Genomic DNA, 16302 nt, shown 5'->3' with positions numbered 1-16302 from the left:
AGGGGCCGCATCGGCGGCTTGGAAGGGGGAATAAATCTCAATGTCAGATTGTCTTTGATTACGACGTGTGTAGTAAGGCCGGAAGTTTGTAAGTCAATCCCTACCATACCGGTAATGCGCCAATGTCGGGGAAGTAACCAGGGTAACTGCATGTTGTAGGCACGCAGGTTGGAAAAAAAAGCCGTACTTACAAAGCAATCCCCTTAGACATTCTCGCCTCTACACCTACCCTACGACACTATTATACTGTGCAATTACTACATATCGTAAGATAAGTTAGGCCTCATCTTAATAGGCTGCTGAGATTTGTCGCCAAGATTTTGAGATTTGTCCCCAACCAAAATACCGAAATTGGTGACTTTCGCGCTGTACAACGCAATTTTACCGCAAACCCAGATGAAGATTTTTAGCTTTCAAGCTAGGAAAACCTCTCGTATATTCCAAACTACTGGACTTTTGCGCGAAGAGCATGACGCTCTGTGCTGTGCCTGACAGAGCGCAAGACAGCGACCCGGAGGCATTCCAGCCCTGCGCAACCGCTTTCTGGGATTGCCCGCGGCCGTACAGAGCGCAAACAAAGCCCCCAACTGGCTGAGCTGGGTGCGCTTAGAATCACGTTGACGGGGATCCCCCGCGCGTTCGGAAGATTCAGACCCGCCCAAACCCAAATCCAATAACCACGCCACACACCACACAGCCAGAGGCCCTGCCTACCACCCATACGATACGGTACATCCAACACAACCCTGCGCCTGCGAGGCACGGCAGATGTATGTCTTCGAAGTGACCCAAGTCCTTGCCTGGCCAGTGCTGTACCGGTATATGCAACGTTGCAGGTAGCGTGGTTGGAAGCGCTCCCATTGGAGCGTTGCCACCGACAGAAGCACTGGTTGTACCGTTGACCAAGGGGCGGGCCAAGACGGCGGCATCCTTCTCGTCTACAACAGCATGCGGCACAGTTGTCGGGGACTTTGGGCCGCCCCGCTCCTGAAGGATCTTGCTGTTGCAGAGCGTCGCTCAAGGCAGGATGAATCAACTCAGACGGACCTGTCGTCGTAAGAGACGAGTAGGATGTAAAGAGAGGTTCAACCACCTTTGACCACGTTGTCGTTCTGCCAAGGCTGTGGGTCTTTCACATATGACATGGAGAGAATGCTACGTGACAGGAAGAGAATGTTGCACGAACGAATGTGTGTGTAGACTCAACTCGAATGCTGACTTGTACGTCCACCCCACAGTCAGCTCATGGCTCGATATCGATGCAGGACCTTAAATGGTACCTCTCAGAGCGTCGATTCGCCTTCTTCTAGGGTGCTGCTCCTGATTTTCTTCTCACAGCGTGCTCCTTCACCCACAAAAGCCGGTGCCTACTTGAGTGGTAGCGCGATAGGCCTTCAGCAGACCTTGTTGGTACCTCCATGCCCCAAATAGGACGACGACGTGCATGGCGTGATGGCTGGCGTCCGGCATGCCCAGCTCTTTCCCGATGGCGTCGTCGAGAATGCTGGTCGTGTACAGCGCACCTCCTATGCTGTTGGCAACGAACAGCTCTGCGAAGGCGGCCAGTAAACTACTGATCTGACAAGCTGTCTGGGCTTGGTACTTGCACTGCAGCGCTGGCAGTGTGACCAGCGCCCCAAGAGCTGCGTCCGCCGTGGCTGACTCCTATCTTCCACAGACGCCTCAGAGACCATCCGCTCGCCAGAGTCACTAGGCTGATGTGCGCCCACTGTGGACCTGGCTGGCAGCGAAAAGCGAAGAAAGTGAACGACACCGAGGAGGCCCAGATAACTGCAACGATGCCGAGGTGATCGATGCGCTGCCACAAGTCCGCTCGAGCGTGGTTTGCAAACGTATGGTAGAGCGAAGAGATCAGGAAGCAGGAAGCTGCCGCAGCCAGGTACATGACGATCACTGCACCGTCGGCTGTCTCTGCGGCGGAGCCTGAGGCAGCGAAGACCAGGCGTGCTGCGCTTGCTGAGAACCGGAGGGCGCCCAGGCAATGGGTCCAGATGTTTACTGTCTCCGTGTGGATGCGGACGATGGAGGCCACCGAGTCAATGTAGGAGGTCGTGCCGCGTCGTCGGCGACTGAGCTTGGATGGATATTCTTCAGTACGCATGCTTAGGATATTAGCTGGCTAGCGAGCTAGCTGAAGAGCCTGCAGCTGCGAGGAGCGAGCCGGCCGGAATTAGCAGCTCGCCAGACTCTGCAGCGTGACATATGGACACAGTCAGGAAGCAATGCAAGTCGACTGCGGTTGAGATAATGCGCCGTGCGTGCATTGGAGCAAAGGCATCGCTAGCAATCACGCTGACACGCTACAGCTCACGCTAAATCCGCCAACTGGATCGTGGAGACCGAGCATGTCAGGTTTTTGCACTTGGGTGTGTGCATTTTGCAGGCAGGTTCGGCAGCAGCAGGGAATGCGCAACACATGTAGTGCCTCATTGCATAGTACATACAGCATGTAGATTTGCTGCGCCTCGCACTTTTCTGAGACTTCATAGCTTTGGCCCCACTTTACCTTCTCGACCCTATCGGACAGTACACAATAAGCGCCGGCGAAACGAGGGTGGGTTTCTTGTCGAGTATTTCCGGCCTATATGCTGTTCACGCTGGCGACAGAGCTGATGACAGATTGTTCAGATACTTTTTCGAAGCACTTCACGCAAAAAAATCCCCCCGGTTGTCGGCTCATCGTCGAGCTGCTCTGATTGTAAGGAATGCATAGCAACGAGCTCGATGCCCCCTGTAAGCAAGTGGAGGGACGCATTAAGGAGTTGAAGGAGGCTATGGGCCAGCTTGGAGCACGCTTTGGGCGACGGCCTGAGCAAACCTCTTCTTGGACTGAAAATGGCGTCAAGCGACAGGGCGAAGCTTCAAGACCAATGCGATCGCTAGCTGCGCCAACCTCTCTAAATTTAGAGTAAGTGCTTTAGCCAAACACTGAAACGCCTCTGACTGGTTACCAGTAAATTTGCAGACCAAAAGCACAAGACGAGATCACCAGCCATCGTAGAGTTCCCTTAAGAGTCGTCTTCTCTGCTTCCCTCAACAGCCCTGAACGCAGCCGATGTGGTCCATTTTAAGTCTTGCGCTTACGACAAGGTGTGGGCTGCTGTGTTCAAGAGCGACGACTGGCTACCGTGTCCGTGCACTCAACGCGCGGATTCAGTCAACGCGCCGAACCACCCTAACAAGCACCTGCAAAAATGAGGCTGTACAGCCACATACAATAGTTATTATTACAGGATAATTTAGTGGATTGTTCTATAGGCCTATGCAACGATATTCTCTTATACATGTTAATTGTATATAGTTGCTGTTCTACCGCTGCGGGTGGTGTGGGTGCGAGGTGCCGCAGGAGGCTCCGCAGGAGGCTCTGCAGCAACAACACTATGCCGCGCAGCCACTGTACTACGTTTCTGCCTCTTTCTTGGTGCTGCAGACTGTGAGGCCTTTCGCTTACCTCTTTGGGGCAATTGTACAGCTTTTTGAGCGTTGCGAGCTTGCTTCTTATGCTCTCTTTGAGCCTTGCGTTCGGCTGCTTCCTCGGCCTTCTTAGCTCTAACTCGCTCACGCTCCTCCTTCTCTCTCGCCCGTTGCTCACGCCTCTCCTGAGCAATCTTCTCATTGTATAGCTTGTTAGCGTGCCTAAGCTTTGTCATCTCTGCTTTTCTGAGTTCTTCTGCCTTCTGGTTCTGTTGCTTTGTCCTCTCATCAGTGCGTGCTTTCTCTACTCTGCTAGGAGAGTAGAACTCAGCTCCACCGTGATACTCCTTGCGAGGCTGGAACTGAAGAGCTTTACTCTTATCCTTATGCTTCTTCTGAGTCTTAAGCACCTCTTTAAGGCTCTGATTCTCGTAGTGGAGGAGCTGATTTTGAATTGAGATGTGGTGGAGCGAGCGGCTGATCTTCCTCAGCTCCTTACTAGTCTTGTCCCTAACTACTTTCCGCAATAGAGTCTCTATTTTAAGCTAATCCTTGCTAGAATAGACTGAAGAAGAGCTTGTGCTGCTGTCAGAGGCCTTAGGCGTGTCCTTGGCGAAGCGTTGGAGGATGACGTTGGGCTGAAGGGGCGATATACCCGTCGCTTCAAAGGACCTGAGTATTAACTCCTGAGTAAACGTGCTGACCTAGGCCTTCCAGAACAGGTGGAAGAAGTCGCTTTTCTTGACTACTGATAGCCCTTGGCCGCTGTGAAGGTGTATTGTGAGCTCCTTTGAGTACGCAGATGACAGAGGCTTAATCATGACTTTATTAAGCGGCTGCAGCGTATAGGTTGAATGAGAAGGAAGGATAGCTAGTAGTATCTTGTTCTGATTGCAGTGGTTGATAAAGTCTATTGTTACATGGGAGCTGTGGCTGTCAAGGATTAGGAGGCGGTACTTTCTTTGAGCTTTGGCCTTAGAGAAGCGATCAAAGACCTGTTTAAGCCAAGCAAGGCCTAACTTATTGTTAGTCCAGCCTGTAGACGATGAGGAAACAAGCACAGAATGTATTCCTAGCTTAATTTCCTCTACCCAGCGTGATTGAATGGTGTTGTTGGCGGACTCGTAGAGGAGGCCTGGCGGCAGAGCTAATCTATCGCCGCATACACACGCTATGAGCGTCACCTAGGCGCGATTGCCATCTTGAAGTAATGCTTTGACCTCCTTCTTATCCCACATACGCCTGCTAAACACGTGTTTGGTTCTTGAGGTGACGCCAATCATAAAGCCCTTCTCATCCATATTATACGTGTGCTGAGCGTCGACCTTATACTGAGCGATCTTCTGCTGTAGCAGGTTGAAGTACAGCTCGTACTTCACGTAGGAATCGGCGTTGTGGCGATTGGCGTCCATACCTGTTGAGTATTGAGAGATGAGATCAATGGCGTACTTGTTGATGAAGCGCGTGACCCAGCTCTCGCTAACTGGCTCCTGGGCGACTGCTGACGCGAAATTGGCGATCATCTCTCTTGTAGGTGGTATATGACGACTAGTAAGCTCCTTTATATACTTCACAAGCTCCTCCTCCTGTTGTGGGGTGAGCTTCTGGCGTGCAATACTCTCTGCCTCTCGCGACCACATCTCACCCCTCCACTTACGCGTCAACGTTGACCGTACAACGCCATGCTTTTCTGCTATTTTAGACTATGGGATCTTATCTTCAGATGCAAAAGTATTACACTCTGCAAGCGCTTCTTCTAAACCCATTGCGTTGTACTGTTGTAAGGGTGTAACGATTATGGTGTTTTGGTGGTTCGGCGCGTTGACTGAATCCGCGCGTTGAGTGCACGGACACGGTAGCTCCTTCGTCATCCGCGTCTCCGGCACGCATGGAGAGCGGCTGAGACTTGATTAGCTCAAAATTTGATCGAGCGATGCGTGCAGGTGATCCACGCTTATTGCAAGCCATCATCTCGTCACCTCTCCGCATTCTACTGCCTGCCCCGACACGTCTTCTGCTACTACTACGAGCACAGTAGTTTGGTCTATTAGCTGGCTGCTCTGCTCATTCATCGTGCTCACATACAAGCACAACACCAAATCTTCACTCTTGTCACCTCTGCGATACACATTTCGAGTCATACGCCATCACAAGCTCATCATGGCCGAAGTGAAGAAAGCCCTTGAACTGTTAGGGCTCTCGGAATACTTGAATCTCTTTTTCGCGGAAGGATTTCTTTCATGGCAAACACTGTTAGACATCACCGAATCCGACCTGTAAGTCGCCTAGGCTTTGCCAAGTCTGGATAAACTTACATGTACCATAGAAGTTACCTCAAAGTAAAGACACATCATAGAAAGGTATTTGCAGTAACAAACTCACTTCCAGTACTTTGTTCCAACAACAGGACCTTGAACTTGTTCAGCACGCTGATTTAGCGTGTCAACAGAGGCTTCAGCACGCCATTACAGAATCGCGCAGTCACACCAGCAGTCATTGCCGCCCAACCTCTCGTCTAAAACGGAAGTATACGAGACGGCCACAAGTCAGTACAGTTGGGCCCGCCGTTTTCATGCTCTCTCAATCGGTATTGCTTTCTAGACACAGCTAATCTAGCTCAGCCCGATAGAAATGCACCAGAGAGAGCAACGCCTGCTTATGTAATGTTTGCTCAAGGTACGTGGCTTCTCCTGCTATGCCGACTGCCATTAACTAAGAGCAGACACAAGAAATGATTTGAAGGGCGAAAAGCTATCGTTCACGGATTCCGCAAAAATAGTTGGGGCTCGATGGCAGGCTCTGCAACCAGAAGCCCGAGAAGTATATCAGTGCCAAGCCAGTGTTGAGAAAGAGAGATACAATGTCGCATTATCAGAGTACAAGAAATCTCCGGAGTATGATGCGTATAGGATGTATCTTGGGGAGTTCAAGACTGGACACACTGCGCTAAACAAAGGTTCGTTGAACAACTATCTTTCCTGAAGTTCCTAATCCAGGGTAACAGGTGCAGGAGGCAAAAGCTCGAGGTCGAGTATCCAGAGATCTACTTCATCGAGTAGTACTGACGACTACTGCGGTGACCGGATGTTTGGCAGCATGGTCAGCTCAGCCAATTTACCTTCCCCTTCAACGCAGAACGAGCGAGTCGAGTATCCCTCTCCTTTCGAACCAGCATCCGTGTCACCATTTTTGGAAACCTCTCGAATGGCCCGTCATTGCTCACTTGTGTCCTTGTCGCCACGGTCTGCAATCCTAAACCAAGAGGAAGGATATCTGGTTTCATCCAGTGATGGTCCAAAGTTCTCTCCTGGCCAGGCCATACGCGACCGGTGCAGAATTTCCAGTTTGCTTCTTCCGCCCTCGAGCAACTCATGCGTTCTTCCTCGTCCATACCACATCCTGCCAAGATTCGAGGCAGGAGGTGCTTTGGATCGCCCAGTCGCCGACGAAGAACCTAGCACAGGTGTCTGCCAGTTTGCTTCAAAACGCTTCGAGTGCAGCATCGTCGCGCTGTGTCAAATGCCAAGAATACCTACTGAGCACATACTGTCGTTTTACCGTTGCGAGAGCGGGTCTATCTCGGAGTAGAAGCGCGATGCGACATACTGCGAGCGACGACATCGATTTTTGGAGACAGGAAAACGTCAATCTGTGCTTTCAGCGTCAACTCTGGTATGCTGCAGGTGCTGACACTGATCTGCTGGATGCGATGGTGGACGTTGCCGCCAGTGCGGCAATCTTGCAGTTCCATCTGATTGTCTTATCCCACGACTTCTCCAGCAAGAGCTTAGGCTGCCTGCAAACCATGCCGTTCTTTCGCACGTTTTGACAGTCGATGGTCCACGCGTCATAGCTGCACAGTCCAGGATTGAGGGTGCCTAAAAAATAGGTCGAAACCAGGTTCTTCAGAGAATGGGAAGAGCGCTAATAGTTCGGAAAGCACCAGGAGCATTGGGCCGTTCCCAAAGAGGCTGACATCTTGGGATGTGTAGATGTTGTAAACGTGATTGGGTATAAAGAAGCTGCGATGTATAACTAGTTACGAGTAGCAAGAGGACTGCGGAAGGGGATCCATCCTGGCGATGCGCACTTAACGCTGGCGCCATGCAGCGTTTAGATCTAAGAGCGACCAGGCTAGAGCATGGTGGTACGAGCACTAACCCTGTTTTATTGGCTGAATATGCTTAGCGTGCCACACAGACCCGTAAGCCGTATGGTTGGCTGGGACCTGCTCCCGCAGCCTGCAACTGTGTTGCAATACTTTCCAGAATAACACAAATTACACGTGACGTAATCTGTCGCATGCCTCCGCGGAATGCTGAACTCGACTAGGATATCTAGCCACCCAGAAGGCTGCTTCATCATTCCAGCCAACAGGCTCTGCTTGGCGCTGGCGCTGACGTCTCCGTTCACCTGTGCCGCTCCACCTGTCCTCATCTGAGCAACTCCCAGGCATCTACACTACGCATTCATACTTGCTAGCAATAGTAAATATCGGCCGTTGCAGAAGCTGCCTCGTCCTTCTTGTTCCTCCTTTTCTTGTTAGATAATCGATCCACAATCAGCACACTGGGTCTTCTTGCTGCACTGCAGCACGCATCCTCGGTTGCGACGACGCGTTGCTCTCTACAATCGCCTTGTCAAGGAGGTTAACTCCAAATCGGCACGGATCTGTATTCTACTGACCACAGTCCTCAGCAAGTCTATACTCTCTAGAGCAACGGTCAGCTTGTTCATGGCGATTGAAGTTTATCGCATACATTGCAACACTAAGAGGACACCGGGTGTGACTTTCTTGATATGTTACACACCATGATCGCACAATATAGCGAAGATGGCAACATCTGTATTCGATCTGAGTAAAGTCGTACATCATAGATCCAGTGAGATAGGTGTGCGAGGTATGAACCGATTCTGTGTACCAGCAGTCACCAAAGACTCTTGGGTGATTTCACAGCTACTTTAATCAAATCTGCACCACTATATTGGAAGGATTCGATAAGGATCAAGGATTTCAGATTGTGTTCAGATTGTGACCTTGAGTGCCTGCTTTGATACAATGACGGCAGTTGATCATGCGTGATTGCCATGGTCTGACATCGGTGACTTGACCCGAAGCACTCAAATGAGGGTTTTTGGGCCTAATAAAGTTAGCATCGTGGTGACTGATCTGCAAACAATAGCGGCTTTCGCCTGATGTTTCCACCTGTGCTGTCAATGGCTGCTCGCCTATGCGGCACGCACTTTTCACGCGACTTCTTTGAGCTCAGGCCAGCATTCTGCACAGCATATGCTCTCCTTGCTTCCAGGTGCGGCCGTCTCTGCTGCATCTTGTTTCAAGCTTTCTCAGTATCTGGTCGAATTGTTTCTCTGTTCTCGGCAATGCATTGGTGCAATAGCCCTAGGATGCGCTCCTTTTGACATGTGATTTTCGCAACTTGCGCTGAAATCCTATCAAGCTGCTCTCCAGACAGGTCCTTTTCGTTGAGTAGTGATGCAATTTGGGTAAGCTCTAGATCCATGCGTATAACCGTGCGCATAATTGTTCCGAGGTATGTATGAGTCCTGGAGCGAGTGTTGTTTAGACTATGAACGTCATAATCATTCTGAGGCTGATACGTACATTGTGTTCTCATGACTATTCGCAACTATGCAATGCGAAGATTGAAGACATCGTAGAGGGCCTGACACTGCCTTTCTGTCACTAAGAAAGTCTGATATGCTGTCAGACTAGAAGACGGTGACGAACAACATTGACTGGAGTTGCGCTCAGAATGATGTCATTGCGCTAAAGTATTACGATCCATGACGGCGCGTTCTGGTTGTGTTCAGTTACTGTAAAGACTTTTGTATTTGTGCAGTTTTTGAGCCAACTTGGAATTGTGATGTTTCCGTGTGTGACTGTGGTGTTGAGCGGAAAAGACCTTACAGTTGAGGCAAAAGCTGTTAAAGCATCTTTAGTAGGAAGTGAGGTTACGTGTAGGGAAGACAAGGACTTGAAAGAAGAAGTATAAACCATATATACTATGGTCCTCAAAACTGGACCACGGGCAGGTGTTCGATAAGTAGAGTGCACAAGCGCAATTAGTGGATATTACCAGAAGCTATTGCGATAGAGAACAAGCTACAGTATTTGGACCGACAGTTGCGCATCAGTACAGAGTCAACCAGTGTTCAGGGAGACAACGAAGAACTATTTGTGGCCAATCCTCATGGTCTTCGTCCTGCTACAGCTGTTGTCTCTTTCATTAGGCCTCTGCGTACGGACTTTACTCTTTCGCGATGGTGGTTTTAGCCCCCTCTGGTGGTAGCGCCGTTCTAATGACGTCAAATCTAGCGTCGAGCTTACGCGACTAGCAGCGCCCAGGCTCTACTCCTCAACCTAACTTTCGATCAGCACTATCTACTGCCTTAACCCTATTATTCTCGCATACTTGCTATAGTAACTACTTTTACCTTGCAGAAGCTATTTAGATGTGTAAAATTATACGCATATATCTAGTATTATATATCTGCTTAACACATCCCTAGCTCTATCTTTTGCCCTAGGGTTAATATAACATTTAAAGAATAATAGCTAATAATAGCCTTTAGATCTATAGGTTTATCTTTAGATAGGCTAATATATAGGCTACTTCTAATTGCATTATTATAGTACCTAAAGATAACTAGGGCAACTAAATTAGTGCTGCCTTCTAGCAAACTATTTCTAGTAAGTATAGCCTTAATAACTCTAGTATTTATAATAGCACCTTAGACCTCTAGCTTAAGCGCATAAACGTCTACTTTAACAAGGTACTATGCTTAGTCTCTCCTACCTTCTATATAAGATAGATGCTAATTAATAGTAGGCTTCTAGTAATAAGTTTATTCTATGTGCTGTTCTTATTAATTTAGAGCCTAGTACTATAGACTCTGTCTGCGCTAGACTGCTTAGATAACTCTTCTATCCTAATAACTTTATTTTTAGTTAGTCTAGTGCTAGTAATAATTAGGTAAAGGGACACTATACTAAGGGTGCTAAGCTAGTTAACTAGGTCCTTAATATTGTCTAACGCAAGGCTAAGAGCTATAACTGCCTCTAAGGTTTTTAGATTACCTACTCCCTTAGTAGTAGAACTAGCGCTAGTATAGGTATACTTCTAATCTTAAAGATCTATAAGGAGTTCCTTAACTAAATAATAGCTACCTTCTCTATTATACTATCTCCTAAAGTCTTAGACACTATTATAGAGCCTTATAACGCAACTCTCTCTATCTATTAGCTTATTAAGAACTCTAACAAGACCTTCTATATTAATAATAAGGTATAAGATACTTTAAACTAGTTATAATAGAAGGAAGAAACTAACTAGATGCAGGCCTTATATAATATTTATACTAGAACTCTTAAGTTAACTAACCTATCCTATAGTAACTTAAATTACCTTATCTCTGCTATTATATCTAGTGTTACTACTTGCTTATACTTCCCTAGTTAGCTTAACTCTAACCTAAGGAAGTTAGCTATTAATATAGTTCCCTTCTCTTATCTTTACTTTTTTATAGTTAGCTTTGCCCCTCTAACTAGTTATAGTGTATACTTCTTCTATGCTATTATTATCTCTAAGCTTATATAGTAGATGTTTAATCCTAAAAATATAATAGCTACCTCTAACTTCTATAATAGCTATTACCTAACCTGCTCTACTTACTTTTATAGTAAAGTATTAATAAAAGAGGTTAAAGATTAGATATATAATATCTAGAATAAGAACTCCTTATACTTTATTAAATAGATCTCTAATAATGCTTAGACTGCTCTCTGCTTAGTCTCTCTATAAGAACTTAAGATATCTGCTACCTTTATTAGCAACTCTACTTCTATCTAGGAGCTTTTTAAATATATTAGGGACTAATTCTCTACTATATTTAGATATAAGGCTTTCTTATATTAGTATACTAGGGAGGGTATAGATAAAATAAAGTTTACTAAGGCTAAATCTAATATAAATAACCTAGTCTCTAAGTACTAGCAGTACTAGGAGGCTACTACTTTTAGTAATAAGCAAGAGTATAATAAGGAAGCTCCCCTTAAGGCTAAGAACTAGGCTATATATATAGAGGAGAGCTAATAGTAGCTTATAAATATAGTATTACTTATACTATACTATCTATACTATATATTTAGCGCTTCTAACAAATATTATTATATAGTCCTTTAAAGTCTCTTATGCGCTTTAATCCCTTAATATAGGCTGTTATAAGAGCGTAGTATAATTTATAAGAGTAAAATTAAAGCGCTTATATACTATATAAAGACCTAAATATTTAGCTTTTCTTATATATAGACTAAGAATAAGAATAATACTGCATTGTATATACTTTATGCCTTTTATTATTATATTCTACTATATAGATATTATACTATTGTATTAATATAGACCTACTAAGTAAAGTCTACTTTGATACCTCTTAAAGGCTATACTATATATATGCAATATCTATATGCTAGAAGATTAATCTAGATATAAGGACTAGCTTAGTACTACTTGCTAGCTTAAGCACTCTTTAGTTATTTCTACCTTAAGATAGGCTTAGAAAGTAAGAATATAGGATAGAGCTTCTTTTAGCTTAGTATAAAGAAGTAGCTAGTATTAAGATTTTACTCTATAGAAATTTTAAATAAATATAAGTAGGTAAAACATATCTTTCTATAGTCTAGACATATCTATATACTATAAGAAAGGCTTATTAGTTATAGTATTAATAAAGCAGTAAATAATATTAAAGACTTTTTTAGCCTAGTAATTATATTAGCCTAAAAACTAGCATAAGGTTAAATAGGAAAGGGTATATTAGCAAGTTAGATATACTACCTAAGCCTAAGACTTTAGCACTATAACGCCTAAAGCACTAGGGCGTTCTCTAGTGCTCTAAGGTCCTAGAACATGCTAATATCTATATGCTATAGTAAGTTGCAAGTTATATTTAAGAAAGATAGAAATAGAAGGGGCATAACTTATTCTAGTACTATAGATATAGCGCGTGTACTACTCTGTAGTTAGCCTCTAGCTATTAAGCTATAGACTACTATACTACTCCTTAAGGTTAAGGTTACTAACTAGCTTATAGGCAAATTAGGGTCTTAGCATATTATAAGCATGCTACTATTCTATACTATCTATTAAGAACTATAAGACTAGTTAGTGCTGCTTTAATTATATTATTATAGTAAAAGGATAGAAGTTACTTACTATACCTTATCTAAGAAGTAGAGATAGAATTCTATTCCTTCTTTTACCTAGCCTAAAGTTCTTAAATTATATAGTAAGAAGAGCCTAAATATTCTTTAGGTTAATAGTAAAGATAGTAGGCGCCTCTAGCACCTTTATCTTAAAAGTTATAAGTAACTTCTCTTCCTTAGTATAACGTAAAGCATTAGCGAGCCGGCTACACCAGCGAGCCGGCTACTTTTCCTTGGCACTGCGAACACTATATACAGGATAAGTAATTACTTACTACCCTTTGCAGAACCTGCGTACGACGCACTTTTATTAGATGCAGAATCTTCTTCTGCATCTTCCTGGCATGTACGTGCGTTGTGCCCAGTCTTCCTATAGTTGCTACAGTGCTGTTGACCTGGTTGGGCTCTTTCATGACCACTCCTAACACGCGCTCTTTTTAACACTGTACGAGCTGCAGCTGCGCTTTTAGCTATAGAAGCTGCTGCTTCACTATACTCTACTATACTACTATGCTGGATCTGCTTTCTTTTCCGGGTTTTGCGCTTAGTAAGTACTGCTAATTGCTCTTTAAGCTCACGAATGCGAGCTGCTTGTATAACATTCTCATGTAGCATAAGCTTACTACCTTTTATAAGCTGTGCAAACCCCTCTCTTGCTACTTCTGGTGATTGTACAATAGCTTGCCTTACAAGCCTTGCCTGTGACCCAAATTTATGTGAATTGCTTGGTGTTTGGGATTGCCATGGTGTTTCTGGTAGGGGTGCTGGTGGTGGCGTACGAATCTGAACATCCAGGCGATCCAAGACACGCTGCGCGTTAATAGGCACAAGCCCTGAAGCCTCAAAGGCCTTCTTGCAGTTCTCGTATGTAAACACGTCGAAAAATGCGTCTCTAAAGGCTGGAAGGAAGCCTTCTTTGTTAATGTGGTAGACGCGTTTAGATGCCAAGGCTCGTACGCGTTGAGAGTACTTTAGTTTCAACAGTGAGAAACACACCACATCAAGTGGCTGGAGGATGTGTGATGAGTGAGCAGGCATACAAAGGGTAAGGATCATGTTTTCCAGGCAGTAATCCTTAAACTCTTGGTTAAGGTGGCTCTCATGGCCGTCCAAAATAAGCAGCCTATACAAGCCCTTTTGACGCGCCTTTGTATGCTGGTTAAAGTGCTTCAACCACTCTAGGCCAAGCTGATTGTTTGTCCATCCGTTCTCAGAGACAGAGAGCTTCCAGTCGTACGGTATGTTGGTCTCCTCATACCAGGCAGAGATGTGTACACGCCCTTTGTAGATAATAAAGGGTGGGATAGCATACCCAGCAGCACAGATGCTCTGTATAGCTGTAACCCACTCCCGATCACCTGGCTGGATAAGGTTTGGTCTTGTACGTCTCTCTGAACCTGTAACAACCTTCATTGAGCCAATAATTCCCATCTGGAAGCCGGTCTCATCAAAGTTGTGGATGTCCGCATCCTGAACCCTATACTTGTCTTTTGTGTCCTGTACGAGCTTAAACCAGGCGTTAATAACTCCTGGCTCCTCCTGGAGTATTCTCTGACGATCCTTTGCTCGATTGAAGGCCATTTTAAGCTTCTCTGTTCGCCGGACGAATTGCTCTGCCTAGTTCTTGCCAACAGGTGTCCCACCACGTACAGCGAGAAGTTTATCTGCAATATCTGCCACCTCAGAGAGCCTAGGGGCAAATCCGCGCGAGTTAAGCTTGAGTATATATTGTACGATTGTTTGCTCTTTAGTTACAGAGAGCTTCTGGCTGTTTGGTAGTGCTTCTTGTCGAAATGTGATTTTGTGGAGCCGGTTAGAGAGCCGTTGATGACGTACGTTGTAGGCTGCAGCAGCGCGTCGCACGCTTTGAAACTGTCCCTTAGTGTACGCCTGAAGGGCAAGAGTAAGTCTACCTTCTTGTTAAGTTAATTTCTGCTTGTGTTGTTGTTGCATGTTGTATTGTACGGAGAAGTTGCAGTGCCAAGGAAAAGTGGCCGGCTCGCTGGTGTGGCCGGCTCGCTGATGCTTTACGTTAAGTATTATTAATATAAGCCTTAAAGTATTAAGAGATTACTAATTTCTTATCTACTATAATTATTTATAATATATTATAAATACTCTAAATATTAAAGAGCTTAAACTAATTTAGAGGCTTATAGCTAAGTTATTTAGCCTCTTTCTAGTAGTAAAGCTCTACTAAGATATAGGCTATAATCTTATATAGAATAAATAATCTACTAACCTAGAGGGCAAGGAGTATAGTACTATCTATAACGTTAGTAGGGATCTATGTGCTTAGTTTATATGCCTTAGTAGACTAGTATATCTAGTAATATTTAGGTTCTAATAATATATCTATAATTATTAAGATAGCTACCTTTAATTTTTAATAGTAGTATCTATAAGTGCTATATTAAGCTTATATATTATATGCTAAATATTATATCCTATAATACTATTACCTAGCAGTTTGCTAGGAGAATTAGACCTTCTTTCTAGCACTTTAGTAGGCCCTCTAAGTACCTATTTCCTTACTCTCTCTCTTTGCTAGTTAGTTTATTATAAGAGCATATCTATTTCCTAGCTATAATCGGCTCTTAGGTATAAGCCTTCCCTAATCCTTTGCCTTAGGTAGTTAGCTTAGTATTTTATCTGTAATTTTAAATATTCTTTAGGCTATCTACTACTAGCTAGCAGAATGCGGTTATAGCTACTATAATTAGCTAGATAAACTATATAATAGTTATATCTAAAGCTATTAATATTATTATAGGTTTAATATAGGTTAAGTAATACTATTTATGCCTATTAGCCTTAAAATATATTTTAGTATCCCTATAATATAAATTATCCCTATATAGGGCAAGTATTACTAATAATATTAATATAGTATTAAAGTTATACTTTAAGTAAAGCTTATAAGCACTAGTTATATTAGTTCTTAAGAGTAAGTACTAGTTCTAAAATAGTAAAGTAAATAGCCTAGGTAAAATACCTAATAACTATTTAGGGGTAACTATAAGTAGTATATAGTAGATTATCTAGCTTAAAGGTTAAGTTAAGATTCTAAAGATAAACTTAATTAATAAGGTTAAATATAAACTATAAGGGCTATATTCCTACTTACTATATACTGCTATAGAAACCCTTAGCTTACTTATTAAGTAGTAAGCTTTACTAGTAGCATTTACCTTGCTTAGAGTAAGCTAGGTAAGCCTAATAACTATAGTTATAAGCTTAGTTATATATTGCATAAGCTTATAAATCTACTTATAAAGTAGGTTATATAACCTATTTATAATTATTTACTAGCCTATAGCAGAGCTATACTAGGTAAAAATTAATTATATCTGATAAATAACTATAAATATATAAAATTATAATATATAGCTTAGAATTATATAGGTTAACCTATATCTAAAAGGACTGCATTTTATATACTACTCTAAAGACTCCTAACTAGGTGTTAGAGATAGCTCTCTATAGTATAAGTATCGCGACTTACTATGTAAACTTCCTTAGCCCTACTAAAGAAGCTCTATTATAAATCTATATAGAGGTACCGCTACTATTACTACTAATATCTCTATTAGATAACTTATTAGACTCTATACTTTAGATCTAGAACCAAGGTATAGATT

At 43.8% G+C, this 16302-nt stretch overlaps 3 protein-coding genes across 3 annotated transcripts; 1 reads left to right on the top strand and 2 right to left on the bottom strand.

Annotated features, from left to right (window-relative positions):
• Positions 1 to 1347: 1347 nt before the first annotated feature.
• C7974DRAFT_476228 (hemolysin-III related-domain-containing protein) lies at positions 1348 to 2388 on the bottom strand (the record flags this gene model as incomplete). The annotated part of the gene is made up of 2 exons (XM_046146675.1): positions 1664 to 2388; positions 1348 to 1608 (listed from the first exon to the last, which is right to left on the bottom strand). Exons 1-2 carry the CDS (start codon positions 2120 to 2122, stop codon positions 1348 to 1350), a joined length of 720 nt encoding a protein of 239 aa, XP_045991848.1. The 5' UTR covers positions 2123 to 2388.
• Positions 2389 to 5403: 3015 nt separating this feature from the next.
• On the top strand, positions 5404 to 7430 carry C7974DRAFT_405285 (uncharacterized protein). Its single transcript, XM_046143030.1, has 6 exons — positions 5404 to 5711; positions 5762 to 5795; positions 5885 to 5980; positions 6057 to 6111; positions 6158 to 6391; positions 6440 to 7430. Exons 1-6 carry the CDS (start codon positions 5596 to 5598, stop codon positions 7021 to 7023), a joined length of 1119 nt encoding a protein of 372 aa, XP_045991847.1. The 5' UTR covers positions 5404 to 5595; the 3' UTR covers positions 7024 to 7430.
• Positions 7431 to 8113: 683 nt separating this feature from the next.
• Positions 8114 to 8308, bottom strand: C7974DRAFT_322261 (uncharacterized protein; the record flags this gene model as incomplete). Its single annotated transcript, XM_046138851.1, has 1 exon — positions 8114 to 8308. One exon carries the CDS (start codon positions 8306 to 8308, stop codon positions 8114 to 8116), a length of 195 nt encoding a protein of 64 aa, XP_045991846.1.
• Between the last annotated feature and the right edge of the window lie 7994 nt (positions 8309 to 16302).

The sequence above is a fragment of the Boeremia exigua genome (assembly GCF_020726555.1).
Source record: "Boeremia exigua strain MPI-SDFR-AT-0100 chromosome Unknown C7974scaffold_14, whole genome shotgun sequence".
Classification (NCBI taxonomy): domain Eukaryota; kingdom Fungi; phylum Ascomycota; class Dothideomycetes; order Pleosporales; family Didymellaceae; genus Boeremia; species Boeremia exigua.
Note: the sequence above shows the minus strand (reverse complement) of the source record. Positions and strands in the feature narration are given on the sequence as shown.